At 47.4% G+C, this 19,103-nt stretch overlaps 1 protein-coding gene and 1 long non-coding RNA gene across 11 annotated transcripts in view; one reads left to right on the top strand and one right to left on the bottom strand.

The window, feature by feature from the left end:
- BABAM2 (BRISC and BRCA1 A complex member 2) overlaps positions 1–19,103 on the top strand; it is a 453,662-nt gene that overhangs the window by 422,216 nt on the left and 12,343 nt on the right. Inside the window, exon 12 of one of the 10 annotated variants that reach the window (XM_003827126.5) lies at positions 2,399–2,470. The exons of 8 other annotated variants lie outside the window; for them this stretch is intronic. In XM_003827126.5, coding sequence (XP_003827174.1) covers positions 2,399–2,441 — 43 coding nt within the window. In that variant the 3' untranslated portion in view covers positions 2,442–2,470. Of the gene's footprint in view, positions 1–2,398; positions 2,471–19,103 lie in introns of those variants that run through there. One more of the 10 variants, XM_063594647.1, reaches the window with a different exon arrangement.
- On the bottom strand, positions 4–19,098 carry LOC134728620 (uncharacterized). The gene is made up of 3 exons (XR_010109209.1): positions 2,594–19,098; positions 2,254–2,296; positions 4–1,891 (listed from the first exon to the last, which is right to left on the bottom strand). It is a non-coding gene; the product is annotated as an uncharacterized LOC134728620 (long non-coding RNA).

The following is a 19,103-nucleotide window of genomic DNA, read 5'->3' as shown; positions in this document are numbered from 1 at the left end:
ACATTGTTATTACTTTGGCTTTTAATAGTCAACTAACTTTTAAAGAATTCAAGAAAAAAAGAAAAATTACCTTCCATCTTATTCTGTAGTTTTTCAATAAATGTAATAAATAATCATTTCCTCTAAAAAAAAAAAAACCTATTTAAAATTACTTCCTCCAAATAAGCCGTCAGAGTGACCATATCCAGCCTATAGGCAGAGGACATTGAAATTGGCAGTCATCAAGAAAAGAAAATGATACCTACATGACATCCAGGTGCCTCTGTCTGCCCTGTGGACTTCATTCACAGTGGCCCCTCACACACTTTTATGGGATTATCAGCTGCAGCCCTTCAAGGGTTATAATGCAGAAATTCTTAGTAGGCCTCATACAGATTATAAAAACTGAGGCTCAGAGTGATTAATTGACTTTGCCAAGGGCACACAGCTGGCTTCTAGAGGAGTGAGGGCTCAACATAGGTCCTCATTTTCACATTATGGCACCAAAAGTGAAAAAAGTTCTTGCCCCTCCCAAAGCTGAAGCCAAAGCGAATGCTTTGAAGGCCAGGAAGGCAGTGCTTAAAGGTGTCCACAGCCACAAAAAGAAGATCCAATCCACACATCACCCACCTTCCAGTGGCCCAAGACAGTGTGGCTCTGCAGGCAGCAGAAATATGCTTGGAAGAGCACTCCCAGGAGAAACAAGCTTGACCAATAATTCATCATCAGGTTCCCCCAACCACTGAGTCAGCCATGAAGAAGATAGAAGACAACAACACAACTTGTGTCCATTGTGGATGTCAAAGCCAACAAGCACCAGATCAAACAGGCTGTGAAGAAGCTCAGTGACACTGCTGTGGCCAAAGCCAACACCCTGATCAGGCCTGATGGAGAGAAGAAGGCATATTGGGATCATCTAAACTGAATCCAGCTAGTTGATTCTATGTATATGTCTTTTCACCATTTAAAACCAAAACAAAAGCATAAGTCCTCTGACCCTTCTGCACATCCACACCCAGGCAGACAGAAACAGTTCCATACTCTTTTCACCATGTGTGTGAGGCTCTCTTCTCATACAGAGAGGAAATGCATGAGGCAATGAAGAGCACTGACCATAAAGTCAAGACATAGCTGGGTTTAAACCTGTCTCTGCCACTCACAGGCTATGTGACTTTGGGCAAATTCCTAATTTCCCTGAGTCTTTGTTTCCTTGTCTATAAAATGGTGAAGCCTACTTGAGAGGGTTATGATGGGTATCACATGGGGTGTATGATTTTCTGTGTTGCTAATTTTAAAAATATCATAAGTTAACCCTTTTAAAACACCACTAATTATTAATCTCACAGTTTCTGTGGGTTAGGAGTCCCACTCAAGATGCCTGGGTTCTCAGTTCGGGGTTTTAGGCAACTAAAATCAAGGCTTTGTCTGGGTCTGTGATCTCACCCCTGAGGCTTCTGCTCCTCCTTCAAGCTCTTTCAGTATGTTGGCAGAGTTCAGTTCCTTGTGGTTGTAGGACTGAGGCCCCTGTTACCTTGCCGCTGTCAACTGGAGACCACCCTCAGCAACTAGAGGCTGCATGCGTCCTCTGCCATGTGGTCCCCTCCATTTTCAAGCCAGTAGTGGTGCGTCAGATCCCTCTTATATTTTGAATCTCTGCCTTCCATATGTCTTCTGCTAGTCACAGATTTAAAGCCTCCCTGTCTTAAAGTCATCTGTGCCATATAACAAAACCTGTTTACCAGAATGAAATCCATCATATTCACAATCCTGGGGATTACACAGATGGTGGAGAATCTTGGGGGTCACGTTAGAATTCTGCCTACTACGTGGGATAATGTCAGTGAATTGTCCAGCATAAGGTCTGGCATATGGTTAAGAATTTGATCATTTTTAGCTATCAGCAGCAACATCCCTAGAGAAAAAGAGGAGATTTTTAAATTAAAAGCAGAGTCAATATTGATACCATCATATGTACCCCAGTAAACAGTCCCTTAACCTCGGTGACTTGGCTAGAGTTCCCAAAGTTTAAGGCCACCCCATTAATGGACTGTCATCCCCTGTGGTTGTATCTTCTTGGTACCAGCACAACCAGCTGAACCAACCTCATCTCAGCTGAACTCCCCACAAGAGAGATGAGGGAGTTTTCCAGGCCCAGGCCAACATAGCTCTGGTGATCAGAGCCCCCGAGAAGACAATAAAGTCAGTGCTGGTGAGCGACACAGGAATTGGGGACTGAGGTCACCAAGGCCTTCCATTCCGCACGAGCAAGCTCACCCGTCCCTCCTGGGCCTTTTCCTTATGGGGTTTAGAAGTAGAGCTGTGAAGAGAAAAGCAAATCATATAAATAACGTGGAATTATTGGATCCTTGAACCCTTTTGAAAAGTATCTTAAAGGGATTTGGTTTGTTTTTCCTTACAGAAGAGAGAGCAACAGAGATGGGGAGGAATCCAGCTCTGCCTGACATCCAGGCATCCTCTCCAAATTGCATAGGTCAGTGAGAACGTGTTATTTATTAGAACCTGACATCTGTTGCAGTGAAATGATAAGCTCCATTAGAAAGCCTGGCCATCAATTACTGCCAATACAGCCCTCATCCCAGAGGAAGCCACTCACCATCCTCTCAGCCTGTGCAGACCAGGCTGCACCAGGCACGGAGTGTTTACAGCCCAGCTCAGCCTCCTGGCTCCCCTGGGGGAGGGGCAGCAGGTAAATCCCTTCTGCAAGTCCCCTCAGGCCATCTCTCCCCAGGCCCTCCATCTGTATTCCTTTGGTTCCACTGGAAGCTTCTCTGAGAGCAGTTTTAAAGACTGCACCTCCTGTTTATCCTGCTTTCTCAGTGGAAAACAGTTAGGGCTTTTGTTCTGGCCTCAGTCACACAAGCCAGAAGAAGCTGCACTGAACTCAGCTTATCAGGATAGTCACACAGAAAGAGTAACTGGGCTGGGCGTGGTGGCTCACACCTGTAATCCCAGCACTTTGGGAGGCCGAGGCAGGTGGATCACCTGAGGTCAGGAATTCAAGACCAACCTGGGAAACATGGTGAAACCCTGTCTCTACTAAAAATACAAAAATTAGCCAGGCATGATGGCGGGCGTCTGTAATCCCAGCTACTCAGGAGACTGAGGCAGGAGGATCACTTGAACCGGGGAGGCAGAGGTTGCAGTGAGCCAAGATCGTGCCACTGCACTCCTGCCAGGGTGACAGAGCAAGACCCCATCTCAAAAATAAAAATAAAGAAAAAAAGAGTAACTGGAAGGTCAGCACATCTTTGTCAGGAAAATTAACTCAGGTGTGCCCTTTCAAGAACAATTGAGTGGGCTGGGCGCAGTGGCTCACGCCTGTAATCCCAGCACTTTGGGAGGCCGAGGCAGGTGGATCACAAGGTCAGGAGATCAAGACCATCCTGGCTAACATGGTGAAACCCTGCCTCTACTAAAAATACAAAAAATTAGCCGAGTGTGGTGGTGGGCACCTGTAGTCCCAGGTACTTGGGAGGCTGAGGCAGGAGAATGGCGTGAACCCGGGAGGCGGAGCTTGCAGTGAGCCGAGATTGCGCCACTGCACTCCAGCCTAGGTGACAGAATGAGACCCTGTCTCAAAAAAAAAAAAAAAAAAGAACAATTGAGTGTTCAAGCTTGGGTTCCAATTACCCCGCCAGCCACTGGGGAAGTGTTTGGGATCACCAAGGAGAGCAACTTCCTTGCTTGTGAGTTAGGGTCACGTATTCTCTTTCCTGGAAAAATAGACAGATGTCCTATAGAGTTAGAAAGGAAAGGGTAGAAAGCTGGTTTGGGATTTTTATGATAAACCATAGTAGGAACATATACTATTAATGGAATCAGAGTTCCTTTTGAACAGCTGGGGGAAGAAACATACAGTAAGTCAAGAAAAAGCAAAGGATAGTGGCCTGGGAGTCAAGTGACCTGGGTCTCATCTAGGGACCATTATTAATTTCCTTCGTGATCGTGGAAAAGACACGTCACCTTTCTGGACTTCAGTACCCTCCTCTGAAAGTACTGGGCTAGTACCCACCTGGTAATCACTAAGCTCTAATATATTTCTGGAATTTTAAGTGAAAATTGTTTAAGGTAGCTGAGCATACTTTTTTATTCATGTTGAGAAACTTCCATCTCTGTTGCCGGAGGTCAGACACAAATTGAAAACATTACTAAATGGAATTAAGTACACCGTGTACGTGATGCCTTTTTGTACAGCTCGTATCTGATATTTATAGAACACTTCAGTTGCAGAACGTGCACACATATGCCCTGAACACACACCCAATAAAATAATTCTAGATGCAATACGTTTTCAGATGTCAAGTTAAAACAGCTTCTTAGGAATTAGGCTTGACTGTTCAGATGTGTGTGTTAGTTTATGACAGGTGCCGCCAGGGCTGCTCAGGGCTGTCATGAGTGATGTGGAGTCCAGCCAAGGCAGGAGGGCCAAGCCGCTTGTTTCTATCACTTCTCATTAAGGCATGAATTCTAGAAAAAAGGGAAGCATCAAAGAACCATCAGGATTGTCCATTGTGTGCATATCATAATGACAAGCAGAGGCCTTGCTTCTGCAGAAACAAGATTCTGTCTTGTCTTTTGTCAGATCATTCAGCACAAGGGCCACCTGTGAAAATGAACTAGATTCATGCCTTATTAAAGTAGAGGATTTACAGAGGTGAGCAAAAATGGGAAGCAGGTACCATCCAGCTCATTATATACAGAGTATGTACAAAGCACTGGAGACTACCACACACACGTATTTTGAAGAGCCCCAACTCAAAGCCTACTGATTGATTTCTGGAAGGGTCTGTCACTCCTTGAGATTCCATTCTGACAATGAGGCTATCTATGGCATTAACTACTCAGAAGACTGAGTACAACTCAGAATTACAAAGCAGGAAGTTACGTAGTTCTTCTAAAAATCAAAACCAAAATTTAGAAAACTCACTGGGGCAGTTACCTCTACTCCACTGTCCTGCAAAATCCACAACCAACAGCAGAGATAAGTTGGGTGACTAAGTAGGAATGCATCCTGGGAAGTTAAGTGTGACAGTGGGGGCCAGTCACAGAACATGGAACATGGAAGGAACTTTAGAGATCATCTAGTACTGCCAGGTCTAAATATGGTAAGCATTAACTATTGTGATAGACATTCAATGAAATAATCGATATAGACCTTTAAGCACAGTGATTGGCATAGAGTTGACTTTCAGTTCATCATTTTCATTTCCTAGAAGAATTTGTGCAAGGCATACAGTATCAAGATTAGAACCCTATGCCCCTGATTACTGGTCCAAAGCCCAGCCCAAGCCACCTCTGACCTCCTACGTTTCCCCTCTTTCCTGCTCCCTTGCTCACAGGAGCAGCACAGAATCATCAAGGGCAGGAGTTTAGCCTGCACCACGTACACATCCACCTACCCGTGGAGTGGCCTGGCATGGGTGCCTTCTTCCTAGTGGCTCACCCAGGAGGCTGAAGGCCTCTGTGCCCATGGGGAAAACCCAGGGTGTTTGTGAGCAGAAATAACCCTACTGAGAGTCTAAAAACCAAGTACTTTTAAGAGAAGGTAACATGCTTCTGTGGCCAAACTTATTACTAGCGTCTATGGGCAAAAGAGAAGGAATATTGTAATGGAATGCGCCAAAGGAAAGACATCACTTTACTGCTATCTCCAAAGCAGCAGGGAGGCTGCACATTGAGAAGAGGATAGAAAATTCCAGTGACTCCTGTTTTCCCAGACAGACAGAACCTCTGGCACTTAGTCATGCCTAATGGAAAATCGAAGCCAAGAAAGCAGAAGTGGGGTGGGGGTGAGCTAGGGTAGTCTGTAATCCAAAGTCACTTCTGAGGAAAAAAAGTAGTTTGTTTGTCTCCTTGTGTGCCATGAGTGGGCAGGGCTGAGTTGCCAGGTAGCGGGGCCTTGACACTCGGAAGAACAGCCTTTAGAGCAGCCATGATTGTGAGAATTGGGCAGAACAGTGGTTTCCTAGTTGATCCAGAAGCAACTAGTAAGCCTACAGTCTGTGTGTAGCTGCAGTGAAGTTACTGCTAAATCTCTTCAGCAAACGTGTAAGAGCTCACTATATGCAGAATATGTACAAAGCACTGAAGACTAACACACACACATTTTGAAGAGCACCAACTCGAAGCCTACTGATTGATTTCTGGAATGGTCCATCGCTGCTTGAGATTACATTCTGACAGTGAGGCTGTCCACGGCATTAACTACTCAGCAGACTGAGTACAGTCCGAATTGCAAAGCAGGAAGCTATGTAGTTCTTCTAACAATCAAAATCAAAATGTAGAAAACCCCAGTTTTGCATTATTGATCATTTGGGAGACTGGATAATCCTTAAACTGTCATTATTCCAGGTATCCAGAAAAGTGAGCATTACAGGAACATGCATATAAAGGCAAGATCATGTATTTTCTCAGAATAAACAATGGGTCACCCAGTGCCTCCTAATCACCTTACAGACAATAAGAATTGTAAAATGTATTGAATAATTACAGTACACCAGCATAGCTCTAAGTGCTTTATGTTTTTTAATTTCTGTAATTCTCGTAACAACCTTATGAGCTAGGTACTGCTATTACACCTATTTTACGGGTTATGAAATTGAGGCCCTGCAAAAGGAAGGGACGTATTCAAGGTCACAGAGTCACTTAGTGTAGGAACTGAGCATATACCTTGGCTTTCCCAACTTTTAGATTGGTTTCGTACTGCACCACCTCTTTTCCTCAGATTAATGGTCTGAGTTATCCCAAATTCACCAGGCAGCTGAGCTCAGCTCTCTGTTTAGAACTGCAGGGTCTAGGCTGTTTGCCTTGGTTGACACTCAGGTTTGGCATGCCCCAGTGTGGATTTGTAGTGGCTAACATTTAATTAGATTTTGCCCAGATCACTAGCCTAGATCACTTTTCCCATTCATTCATTCAGCAGATGTTTATTGAATTCAAACTAGGTGTTAGGTACGATGTTAAGTGATGTGTAAGATACAGTCCCTGCTTTCAGTGAACTAGAGGAGGGATGAGAATTGCACATAGATTCTTCTCTTTAAGGTGGCAACGTGCAGGGAAAGAGCACTAGGAGTCAAGGAAAGAAGATTATGTCTGTTTACTGGGACCCAGGAAGCTGAAATTGGAGGCTGGGTAGGATTTGATGTGCAGAGAGGGGAGGACACTCCTCCAGAGGAAACAGAGTGCACAAAGGCCCAGAAGATGGGAAGCATGGGGGTTCCAGGAGGTATGCCGGTGTCCACTGAAGACAAGAGCAGTAGATAAGGCAGGAAAGAAAAGAAAAGAGAAAAGAAGGAAGGTGGGGAGGGAGGGAAAAGAAAGAAAGGAAAGAGAGGAGAGAGAGAGAAGAAAGAAAGGGAAGGGGAGGGGAGGGGAAAGGGGGGAGGGAAGGAAGGAAGGAGAGGAGAGGGGAGAGGAGGGGAAAAGGGGAAGGGAAGGGAGAGAAGGAGAGGGGAGGAGATATGCAGGGTACAGAGAACATGCCCTCTGGAATCAGACCAGCTGGAATTCAAGTCCTTGTTCAACCACTGTCTAGTAGAGTTTTTTGTTTGTTTGTTTGTTTGTTTTTAAATCTCTGTGGGCCTTGGCTTTCTCACAGAGGATTGTGAGTGTTAAATGCTGAAATGATTGTAAAATGCCTGGCACATTGTTGGTGTTCACCATGCTAAAACATTTTATTTTTTTTATTTTTTTTTTTTTTTTTGAGACGGAGTGTCGCTGTGTCTCCCAGGTTGGAGTGCAGTGGCGCGATCTCGGCTCACTGCAAGCTCCGCCTCCCGGGTTCACGCCGTTCTCCTGCCTCAGCCTCCCAAGTAGCTGGGACTACAGGCGCCCGCCAACACGCCCGGCTAATTTTTTGTATTTTTAGTAGAAACGGGGTTTCACCGTGTTAGCCAAGATGGTCTCGATCTCCTGACCTCGTGATCCACCCGTCTCGGCCTCCCAAAGTGCTAGGATTACAGGCGTGAGCCACCGCGCCCAGCCTTATCTTTTTTTTTTCTGTAGGCAGTAAGGTATTTCTTTGTGTGTGTGGTTTTTTTTTTTTTTCTTTTCTTTTCTTTTCTTTTTAGAGACAGAGTCTCACTCTGTTGCCAGGCTGGAGTACAGTGGCGCAATCATAGCTCACTGCAGACTTGAACTCCTGGGCTCAAGCAATCCTCCCACCTCAGCCTCCCAAGTAACCAGGATTACAGGTCCATGCAACAGCACTGGGCTGATTTTTTTTTTTTTTCTTTTTTTAGAGGTGGAGTCTCGCTATGTTGCCCAGGCTGGTCTTTAACTCCTGGGCTCAATCAATCCTCCCATCTCGACCTCACAAAGTGCAGGGATTACAGGCATAAGCCGCCTCACCCAGCCAGGTTTTTTGTCAGTTTACAAATTACATATTGGTATAATGATCTGCTTTGGTGTTGATACGTAAATCATAATAGATCCTTCTTGGCCTTGGAAATATTAATAAACACAGTCAAAAACTAAGGGTCATGCTCATGGAACACTATAAAGGAATGTTTGGCTTGGGTTCTTTCACCCCTTCTTTGCCACCTCCATGTCCAGGGCTTTTAGAGAACCCACTCTGGATCTTCAGAGTTAGGATTGCCAGATTTAGCAATTAGAAATGCAACATGTCCAGTTACACTTAAATTTCAAATAAACAACAAATAATTTAGTGTAAGTATGCCCCATGCAGTATTGAGGACATACTTACACTAAAAAGTCATTTATCTGACATTCAGATTTAACAAGGCATCCTGTATTGAGGAGCAGGTCAGCAATCAGCCAGAACAAACCTGTTCCCCATATTTGGGGAAGGAGGCTCACCTGCCTGCTAGCCTTGTCTCTCGGGTGATAAAGGCTCCACGCAGCAAGGCTTTGAGTAGGGCCTTCAAATCACTTCCTGGGTAGAGACATCAAATCTAATGGGTCCCACTGTGCGTGTTTGGGAGTGGGAGTGGGAGTGGAAATGCGGGTGGGAGTGGGGGTGGGGGTGGGGGTGTGAGTGGGGGGTGAAGCAAGGAAGAATGTCTTACCCCAGCCTTCACATATCCTCAGCCCCCTCTGTCTGGGCAAGAACACACATCAGCCTTTCCCTCCTCCAACTTAAAGGCCTTATGGGGGATTTTCTTTGCTTTCTTCAGAACATTCCCACAGTCAATTGGTAGAATGAAGACAGCCTTTGTGGTCTGATAACGTGTCTCATAGAATACGAGCACGTCTCAGGGCAGAGCATCCTCTTCAAGTGTCTTCCAGGAACATTGCTCACAGCGGGAACTTGAGTTGTCCCTTGTGGGGAGATGCGTGTGTGAGTGACTTGACACAGCACCCACACGTGATGGGAACAGACTCAGTGCACTGTGCCCTGGCAATCCAAGGATCATGATATCAAAGCCAGAAAGATAATCCCGCTGCTTCACTTTAGAAATGAAACAAGGGAGAATTCTGCCCAAGGTCACAGATTTTGAGTCTGAACTCAGGTCTAGGTGTCTGTCTACTACTTTGGGCTCTCCAGTAATAGCTCAGGGGATCCGAGTATTCTTGGCACCCTTGTTGGTTGGTTTCTGGGTATTTTCACTGGATTACCTGATGAGTACCCCCCAGACCCCTGCTTGGCTGCATGTCCTTCAGCACTGCCATGCTCAGCTTTATGCTTTGACCCTCCTCTCCTAACAGCGAGCAGGACCACTGCTGCTAGGAGCTAATGGCACTTTCTCTACCAGCCGGCTCATGGCCATCCCCATTAGTGCCTCCTCACTGCTTTCTTTGCCCCACCCTGACTAAGCGTCCTGCGGTTGAGATGGAAAAATCCAACTCAGAGCAGATAGCTTTTCACCTTGGTTTCAGGGGAATAATTCATCCACATAACATGAGGTAAAAATTAAAACAAAGCAGGGTGTAGGTTCAGGCAGAATAGCACCCTTGGGCTTAAGAGTGACTTTGACCTATTCCTCCCAGACTAGAAAAATTATCTGGCTGCCAGAGAGTTCTTAGAGGAATCACTTTGTTCAATGGTGTCACTGGCAAGGTGGTATTAACCCTAAGACCAGCTTCATCTGAACACTGAAGGCAAACCTGACTGTGCAGGCAGGGCCAGCCCACATGGAAGCCCAGGGCAGCGATCATGGGATCTTCCACTCTTTTTATTTTCTTATTCTTGCCACAACCTGTCATGAGACCAAGAAAACTTGTTTTGAAAATGCTTGACAGCCAAAACAACCTGTTCTCAGCCCTGGATGAGAGGGCTTGTCCTCTCTGACCACTTACGTACTGTTAGAGGTTTGACTAGCTGCTGACTGGAAAACATGAATTTGCTGTTTTCTTCTCGTATTGTTCACAGACAAGTGCCAGTGGCTTTCCAGTTCCTGTTTCTCCCCTTTTCCCAGCCTTTTCTTCACCAGAGACGTTTTAAGATTGTGCCTGAGTCTAACTGATGAATGAACACTAGCAGCATACACTTAAGAGGCTGTAACCGATGGTTATATCTCTGCAGGCTGAGCTTGATATGTAGGTTGTCTTTCCAATCCCATTTGATTTTAACCTGTAGATTTAATCTGTGGATAGATTTTAACTCCTGATTTTCCACCTGCTTTTTGGTCCTCTCTGGTGAAGTTGGACGTGTTAGTCAATCTCTAGTTATCCAAGCAGCAATTTTGGCCTCTGCCTTGGTGGCCCTGAGGCCGGCAGTAGTATCTCTGTTCCTCCTACCAAGCCTTGCAAGTCAGGTCTTGGTCTTGGGTGGACCTCCAAATGACCCTGACTGTGAAGGAGCGACCTCATCTCTTCTCCTCTGTACAAGGAAGGGCTGGACTAGATAAGGGTTGGGCAAACAACAGCCTGAGGGCAAAGCTATCCAGCTGCCTGTTTTTATAAATAAAGTTTTATTGGAACACAGCCATACCCTTTGATTTACATATCATCTATGGCTGTTATCACTCCAAGGCCAGAGTTGAATTGTTATAATAGAATACAGGTATGGCCTTGGAAGCTGCAAATATTGATTATCTGGTCCTTTACAGAAAGAGTTTGCTGATCCCTGAACTAGATAATCTCTAGGGTTTTCAAATCCAGCGTTCTATGACTCTTGAACTTGAGGCAATTCTTGAATAGAAAGAGCTCCTGGAATAGGGGCTAACTGGAAAGGGCCTCTTTCCATCCTGTAGTAGTTAGCAAAACAAAGCATGCTTTGAGATTGTTGAACTTTACAAAGGGCGGGGCTTATTTTGCTATGTTTTTACGGAGTTGATTTTGCTGTGTGTCTGTATTTGTTTATTGGTCTAATGGCTCTGGTATGCATGGTGTCCACCAGTTTTGGAGAAAAGATATCCCAGCTGTGTAGGCATGGTTTAATCTGACTGTCTTCAGTGGCATGGTTTGAGGTGGGACACCCATTTGTGCCCACCTGGAAGAGAATGCTGATTCGTCTGCTTGATAAACATGGCAGGAAAGGGAGCCAAATGCTGTCCTGGAGAACCTGTAGGACTGCCCAAACTCCACCTCACCCCTGGGCTGTCTGTGTTTGCCTTCCTTTCTGAGCCTAAGCAATGGGATGGAAAAGATTAACTCTAAGCGGTGGGGCAGTGCAGTAGGCTGTGGCCAGGAGAACAAGAATGGGTTCTGAAGATGCCTTTAAAAATGCAAATTAGGAAGGAAGAAATCTTCACTTTCTTACTCCAAAGCCCATCCAAACAAGGTTCTAATTTATAGAATTGTGTCCCAGTGAAGTTGCCCATGCCCATGTTAGTGCACCAGATGTGTAATAGGGAACCCAACACACAGAACTGAATGGACTTCTCAGGGTCACCTTGGCCAGTAAGAACCTTTGTGCAAACAAAGAAAAGGCTCCCCCTTTGGGTTGGTGCAGAGTTAGCTTTAGGTAAAGTAGAAGCTGTCCCTTTGTCTGGGCCTCTGTCCCTGAGTGAGCACACAGCTTAGCATGCAGAGCACAGGCTCAATTTCAGCCCCCGTTTGCTCTCTTGGCCTGATGCCTTTGTGCGGGGCAGAAGCTGTACTTCCAAATGCACAGCTCCCTGCGCCCCTTGTACCTGGCATGTTAGAAGTCTGTGGGGTTCCCTCAGGGTTCTAGCTGGACAACAACAGGTTAACTCTGCTTGGCCTTGGTCTTTGAGGACACAGCGGGCTAGGCTAGCCACCAGCACACCTCTTCATCCCTGTCTCCTTCAGCAACACTGCAAGGCAAGTGTGGCTGGTGTCAGGGCTGAAGGATCGGTGCCCCATGCTGGGAGCAGAGAGTTGGTCCTCTGGCCGCAGACGCTGTAGGCCCTGCTCTAGGCCAGGTGCTTATGCAGGAGAGCCCAAGCCTTGGCTCCTCCTGCCAGCTTCAGCTCAGCTCAAGGAGTGCACATGATTTTCCACACAGTTCAACCTCAAAGGCAATACACTTGCAGCACAGAGAAATGTGCTCAGAGGTCCAGAATAGACAGGCTCACGGTGGGGGAAGTGACCTCACTCCCGAGGCACTGGGTTCCCCACTGCGCAGTGTGTGCTGTGGCGGCATTCCACCGGGACACCCACCCTCGGCAGGGAGTGTTGTCAGAATGGCCTGGAGAAGACTGTGATGAACTCTGTGGGTGCTGCAGCGTTGTGGTCAGATCCGATTTCCACCGCTCAATTCATGCTGGAAATTGTATTTGAGCCAGCCATATGGGCAAACTTTGAAAGACTCCTGTCCTACCCTTTTAATTCTGCATCTATCAGCGGTTCCCAGCAGCTCAGAGGCTAGAGGAGTGGGAAGAAAGAGGCAGCGAGCCGACAGCAGCCCAGGACCCAGTGTCTGCTTCCTGTCCCCTTACTTGGTTTTAAGAGCCTACTGGGAACAAGAAGGAATGAAGTTTGTTCCTGTTGTGAGACCCAAATATGCAGAGCACCATGCTAAGGAAAAGTTAGAGTCCTGCGCCCATCGCTTCTTCTCTGTGACCTAGAAGGATGTGACAGGAAGGTAAAGGACAGTACCCGCATGTCAGCGCTGTCGCACACTCTGAGAAGGGCAGTGGGAGCCCAGTGAAGTCAACCTGGAAACATCTGTGCACATCAGGGCAGGACAGGGGCCCAGGGCCTGAGAGAAAGAAACCCGACTGCTGGCAGATGTCTCCAATTTCAGAAACTTACTACTCCACGTTGCCAGGCCCATGGTGATGTCCTCACATTTAGCTGCAGCCTGCCGTGGCCAGGCATAGGTTGGCAGCATCACTCAGCGGGGTGCCTTCTAGTGGAACATGGGTGCACCCAGAGCCTTGCCCTTCCTGCTCAGCCTTAGCCCTCAGTGGCTGCAGAAGGCAGGAAGACCCTCCAGGGCTGGCAGTGTGCTGTCATCAGGACACGGGCTTGCAGCTTCCAAGTCCCGCTCTGCCTTTATCATGTGCCTGGCCTTGGTCAAGTTACTCCTCTCCAAGCCTGCTCCTTCATGTATATGGGGGGAGTAGAGTAATGGGATCGATTTCATACACATGATTGTTGCTTGGATTAAAATGAGGTTATTTTGAAAGCACATTATAAACTATAAAATAGGAAGTATCAAGTTAGTTAATTCACTTATTCAACAAATGTTATATACATACCTATTGGTACCAGACACTAGTTGGACAGTGTTCCCAGGAGGTCCAGGCCCTTGTCAATAAGAGCTGTTCAATAACTGTTCATTGAGTTAACGTGAAACAGGAGGTCCTCAATGTGTGTGTGTCCGTAGCTGTATGATGGCAGTGGAGGGGTGGGCAGGAAGGAAACCAAGGCTTGAGTTCTTACCATGTGCCTGGCACTGTTGCCTCATAACAACTAGTCACTGGAGAGAAACAGAGACTTGGGGGCTTTTCCAGACACACAGCTAGTAAGTAATAGATCCACCTTTAAATTCAGTTTTCTCTTACTCCAAAATCCATGTTCTTCCCACTTAATCAGATAGGGAATGATTGCCACGTGTTCCTCTTGCCACAGAATGACACCGGGAGGTTCCATCTCTAACCCATGTTTCTTTTCCCAAGCATCCCTCAGATCTATGACCCAGGCCAAACCCAAGCCAAAAATGATCACCCCTGATTCTAGGCCAGAAAATAGGAATCGTGTGAAATCTAAGCAGAATGAGGCTGTGTCACCACTAGCCAAACCTCTTGTTCATACTGCGCAGGTTTTAGGAAAACAACAGCCTTTAATGCATGCTCGAAATTCCTTCCATGGTAAGCCACTGTGAGAAAAATCTCACCCAAACAATGTGCTCTTGGCAGAGGGAGGGCCGGTGTCTTTTCAGGCAAAAAGCAAACCAGCAGGGACCCAGAAATCACTCTAGGGAGTGTTGGTTTCCCCAGAAGGTCTAGCTTTTTAAAAATAAACTTAGCAAAGGATTTCATTTGCCCCTCTGCCCCACCTTTGCCTCTCACTGCTTGGAGAGGAGGAGGATTGTGGAGTTCCTTGTCCTGGGTCAGTTCCCAGCTCAGCATTGATACATCTGCTTCTCAAGTTTAGCACCAAATATTTATTCTGATAAAGTGAGTTTAAAAAAAAAAAAACTAGATCGATTATTGTCTGGCTTGGTCTCCAAAAACAAGTCCCTGCAATTGACAGTGGTTGCATGAACTTAAGAATAATAGATCCTTAGGAAGGAAGGCTGTTCATTCAGTCATTCAACAGAAAATTAGGGTACTTCTGTGTCACTGAGGTGCAGCCCCAGTGAAATGAACTCAGAAGGCTCCAGTGTTTATACCACTGAGACTGGGGCAGAGTAGTCTGGAGTGCTGCATGTAAAGCTAGGCACTCCCCAGTGATGGAGCTTCCAGCTGCCCCTACCATTCGGTTCACAAGTGTCCCTGAACTTCGGTGAAGTATGAGCCACCAAGCTCCGCCCAAGGGTGACCACAGAAGTAGACAACTTACGAACCAAAAACATCAACCAGCAACCCCAGACAGTTTATGTAAGATTGCTTCATTCCAGAGAGCAGAACTGGGATCCATGGGCAGAAGTTTCAAGGGGACAGATTCCAGTTCGGGAGAGAGAAGAACCCTGTAACTCTTAGAGGCGCCTTTGAGCAACGCTCTCTCCATCACAAAAGGTGTTCCGGCAGGGTGAGGATCACCCCCCAGAAGTGCTGCTGGGCCAAGCCCTGCCTTGAATAAGATCCTGAGGTCTCGCCCAACAGCAAGGTTCTCTGGTTAGCACCAAATGAGTGGCTCAACAGTTCGTGTTGTGGAGCTTCAGAGGCAGGACAAGCAGTCATGGGCTGTGGTTGGTGGCCGCAGGCCCCGATGCTTAGGCCAGGCCTTGAGGGTGGGTAGGTGTCAGGTAGGTGGGAGACCCCCAGCATGTTGCAGGCCCAGGAAAGCACCCTTCACCTGCAGAGTAAAGGGGCTCCTGCTTAGCTGACTGCCAGACTTGCAAAGGGGAATTAATTATTGTTTGTGATACAATTAAAATCCCCCAATGAAAGGCCTTGTATAAATGTAAATTATCATTATTGTCATTAAAGGGGCTAGACGTCTGGCCTGCTGGATAATATCCCCACATACCTCTGAGCAGAAAAGAAAGCCAGCCCAAGGCAGGAATTTTGCTCCTGCTCTTCCAAAGCAATAGCAGTAAGAAGCGGCAGGCCAAGGAGGGCTCTGCCCGTGGCTGTGAAAGCAGAGCCCCCCACTCTCATCCAGGGTGAGCACGCAGCTCTCTCTGCTCTGGGAGTCAAGTGACTGTGTGTCCCCTGAGGGCCAGGGCCCTGCCCAAATGCAGTCCCTTACCCCTGCAGGAACCAGCCCATTACTAGCACAGGAGTGGCCCATGAGTGTGTGAATATTTAGTTGTCTGCTGATTTGAAGGGTGGAAGGAACATGAGCAGGATGGATACTGGCCAGCATTCTTGAGGTCCTAAGTCAGATCTGGAGACAAAGGGGAGATAGACGGCTCAGACCCGTGCAGCACCTCTGATGATGCTTGTGAAGGCTCTTGCCTCTTAACCCCTCTAGCTAAGCGCTGGGAGAGGTCATTTGTTACATTACTGCTTCCACTTAAGAAACTGTCTCTGGCTAAGTGGTTGGATTAATACCAAAGCAGAAATAATAATAATGGATAATAGTATATTAGACTGAGCAGTGACCTCAGAAACCATCCCCTCACTTTGCAGATGAGGCATCTCTGGGGTACAGAGAGGTGAAGTGGCTTCTCCAAAGCAGCGTAGCAGAGAAAAGCAGAGCTGGAATCACAGCTAAAGCTCCCCGTGCCAAGTCCACAGTTTGACTATGCGGGATGATGATACCTTCCCTGTGACAGCACGTCACAGAGATATTGCCCCTCATCAACCCTAGGGAGTTTTAAGATGACCTTTATGTTACAGGAACCTTCTGGGCTTCCTTTGCTCTTCTGGGGCTCGTTATTTAGAGAACATTTGTGGTCCCTCACATGTCACCTAGGTGGACTGCACACACCCTCCTTCTTGAACTTCTTTTCCTTCCCCCAGACACTCAGAGTAGCCTGCATTCTTCATTAGGGTGCCCCAGCACTTCCAAGAACCACATGGGCCCGTGAGAGGGAGGTCAAGGTCATCCCTTTTGTCTCTTGTTATCATAGTCATATTTCTGCTGAAAAGCTACACGATGCAGATCCCAAGATGAGAGTGAACAGCACCAGTCAATACCTGTAGACACACAGAGCTACCAGAGGGAGGGCCATCTAAGGGGTTTTGTAGAACAAATGTAGGTGCAATGGGGGTTGGCAGTAAGTAGCCCTCGAAATTCATTACTGAGCTGTTGGCAGCTCTAGGAAAAGTTTAATGGAGGAGACTAAAATACAGCCACAATGAGGTTTGGGATGGGAGAGAACACGAAATCAAAAAATTTTAGAAATTATTTATCTTACTCCCTTACTGCATAGATGAGAAAACAGAGCAGTGATTCACCATGATATAGCAGAGCCAGGGACAGAACCCAAGGCTCCCAACTCAGTGGACAGTACACTTGCCACTGGAAATTATGGTGGCATGGAAAGAATGTGCCCTTTGGAGTCAAGCAGCTCTGGATTCATAACTAGCATTGCCACCTATTAGCTGTGTGATCTTAGAAAAGTTACTTTGGGCCAGGCATGGTGGCTCACACCTATAATTTCAGAACTTTGGGAGGCTGAGGCAGGAGGATCACTTGAGCTCAGGAGTTTGAGACCAGCCTGGGCAACATAGTGAGACCCGTAACATAGCGAGACCCCATCTCTACAAAAAAAAAAAAATTAATTAGCTGGGCGTGGTAGTGCACTCCTGTAGTCCTAGCTACTCGGGAGGCTGAGGCAGGAGGATCACTTGAGCCTTGGAGGTCGAGGCTGCAGTGAGCCAAGATTGCACCACCACGCTCCAGCCTGGGTGACAGAGTGCAGACAGAGAGAGACCTTGTCTCAAGAAAGAAAAGAAAAGAAAACTTACTTTCCATCTCTGATCGTAGATTTATTTTTGGCAAAAATAGAATCACCTGCCTGGTAGTAAGCCTGTTAGAAGGAGTAAATATAAAATAATACACATGAAAACAAGTAGCATGATATCTGGCATGTAGTAGGCACCTCCCTTTCCTTATACTCATGGCTTCCAGACTTTTTTTTTTAACCACAATCTACAAGATATTTTACATTTGAATCCAGTATATATAACTAAAACAAAAGTGCCACATACAGTGCACTCTGATTTTATTTCACTTTATTTTAATGCTGCTCAGAACCCACTAAATGGATTTTGTGATCCACTGTTTGAACAAGCCTTCTTTACACCACGTGTGGATATCATTCATCCACGTTGCATATATGCCCTTCCTTTCCTTCCCTCCCTCCCTTTCTGTAACGGAAGCCTGGGGCCGCAGAGCTACCTGCTGTCAGCATGTGCAGGGCCCGAGCTGGTGCAGTGTGGAGTGATCCCTGCAGCCCAGCAGAGCAGATGCATCTCCTCCTCCTGTGCTTGCCCCCAGCCTCTCTACTGCATGATTACAGAAGACTCGTAAGGCCCCCTCCTGCCAGACGTTCTGTCACCTGCCAGCCTGCATGGAACTTCCCCACACCCTACCCCAGCAGAGCCCACCTGAAGTTCCTGTTGTGAGAATTACTCTTGTTACCAAAGGCCATTGTCTCCAGAAGGCCACTGTACCCCAGCAGGGAGAGTGGAGCTTGGACACCCTCTCCCATTGAGTAGTTTCTTCTTTGGGAATTGCTGCTTTTCTGTCTGAAAGCCCAGAGAGCCAGGTGTCTGGGGTGTGATTTCAGCTGTCAGGGGGATAAGGGTGAAGAGAGGAGGGACCATGGCCATCTTGCTGCCCCTCCCCCACATCCTCAAACACCCAGCCAGGGGGGTGAATGTCCCAGAGTGTTGGGTGACCAAAAGCTGTGTCCAAAAGCCAGCATGCAGGGGCCTGAGCACCTGTGGAAGCCATGAGCTCTGGCCTCTGGATGCTGAGATCTGGTGGAAGAAACTGAACTTACAACCAGGCAAATAACACTTCAAAGCCCTAGAGAGACTCAGGGGAGGGGAAGGTTAGAGGCCTCAAGGAGTTGATCTCCTAAGTGTTCCTGAGGCCCTCCTTTGGGAGTCCTGCACTTTGCTGTGGAGGCTGATGCCTGACCGTGCTGCGCACAAACCTCGGAGCACTGTTCCAGCTGGGGTGTGACTTGGGGCCTGGACCCACATTCCAGGGTCAGCTCTGCTGGGTCCCTGGGCACTTCCTCTTTGAGGGTCACCCTTTGGTTTTTCCCCTTTCAATGACTAAAAAGTGGAGGGTAATCTGTGAGCTTGGTGGTGACTCACCACCATCCGACAGGCGGCCCACTTTTCCCAGCAGGTGAGCTGCGTGTGTAGCCCTCCTCCTGGCCGGGACTGTGGTGAGCTCCCTGCACCCCACCCCAGGCAGCCACGTGGCCATCAGCACATCATGGTCTGTGCTGAGCGCCTGCTCTTGCAGCCCTGGGCAGAGTGAGCAGAGGACTCACCATCTGGGCACACCAGGCAGGTGCAGATGGGGAGACAAGATAAACCCAGGGCTGGGGCTCTTCTCTGGGTTCCCAGGCCCCAGGCAGCAGCACATTCCTTAGCCCCCCACACCCACCACCTGGCCTCGTTCCCAGCCCCAGCCCAGCCAGGTGCACCCATCTTCCC

Source organism: Pan paniscus, chromosome 12 (assembly GCF_029289425.2).
Source record: "Pan paniscus chromosome 12, NHGRI_mPanPan1-v2.0_pri, whole genome shotgun sequence".
Taxonomy (NCBI): domain Eukaryota; kingdom Metazoa; phylum Chordata; class Mammalia; order Primates; family Hominidae; genus Pan; species Pan paniscus.
The sequence above is the reverse complement of the archived record's forward strand: the minus strand, read 5'-3'. Positions and strand labels throughout refer to the sequence as shown.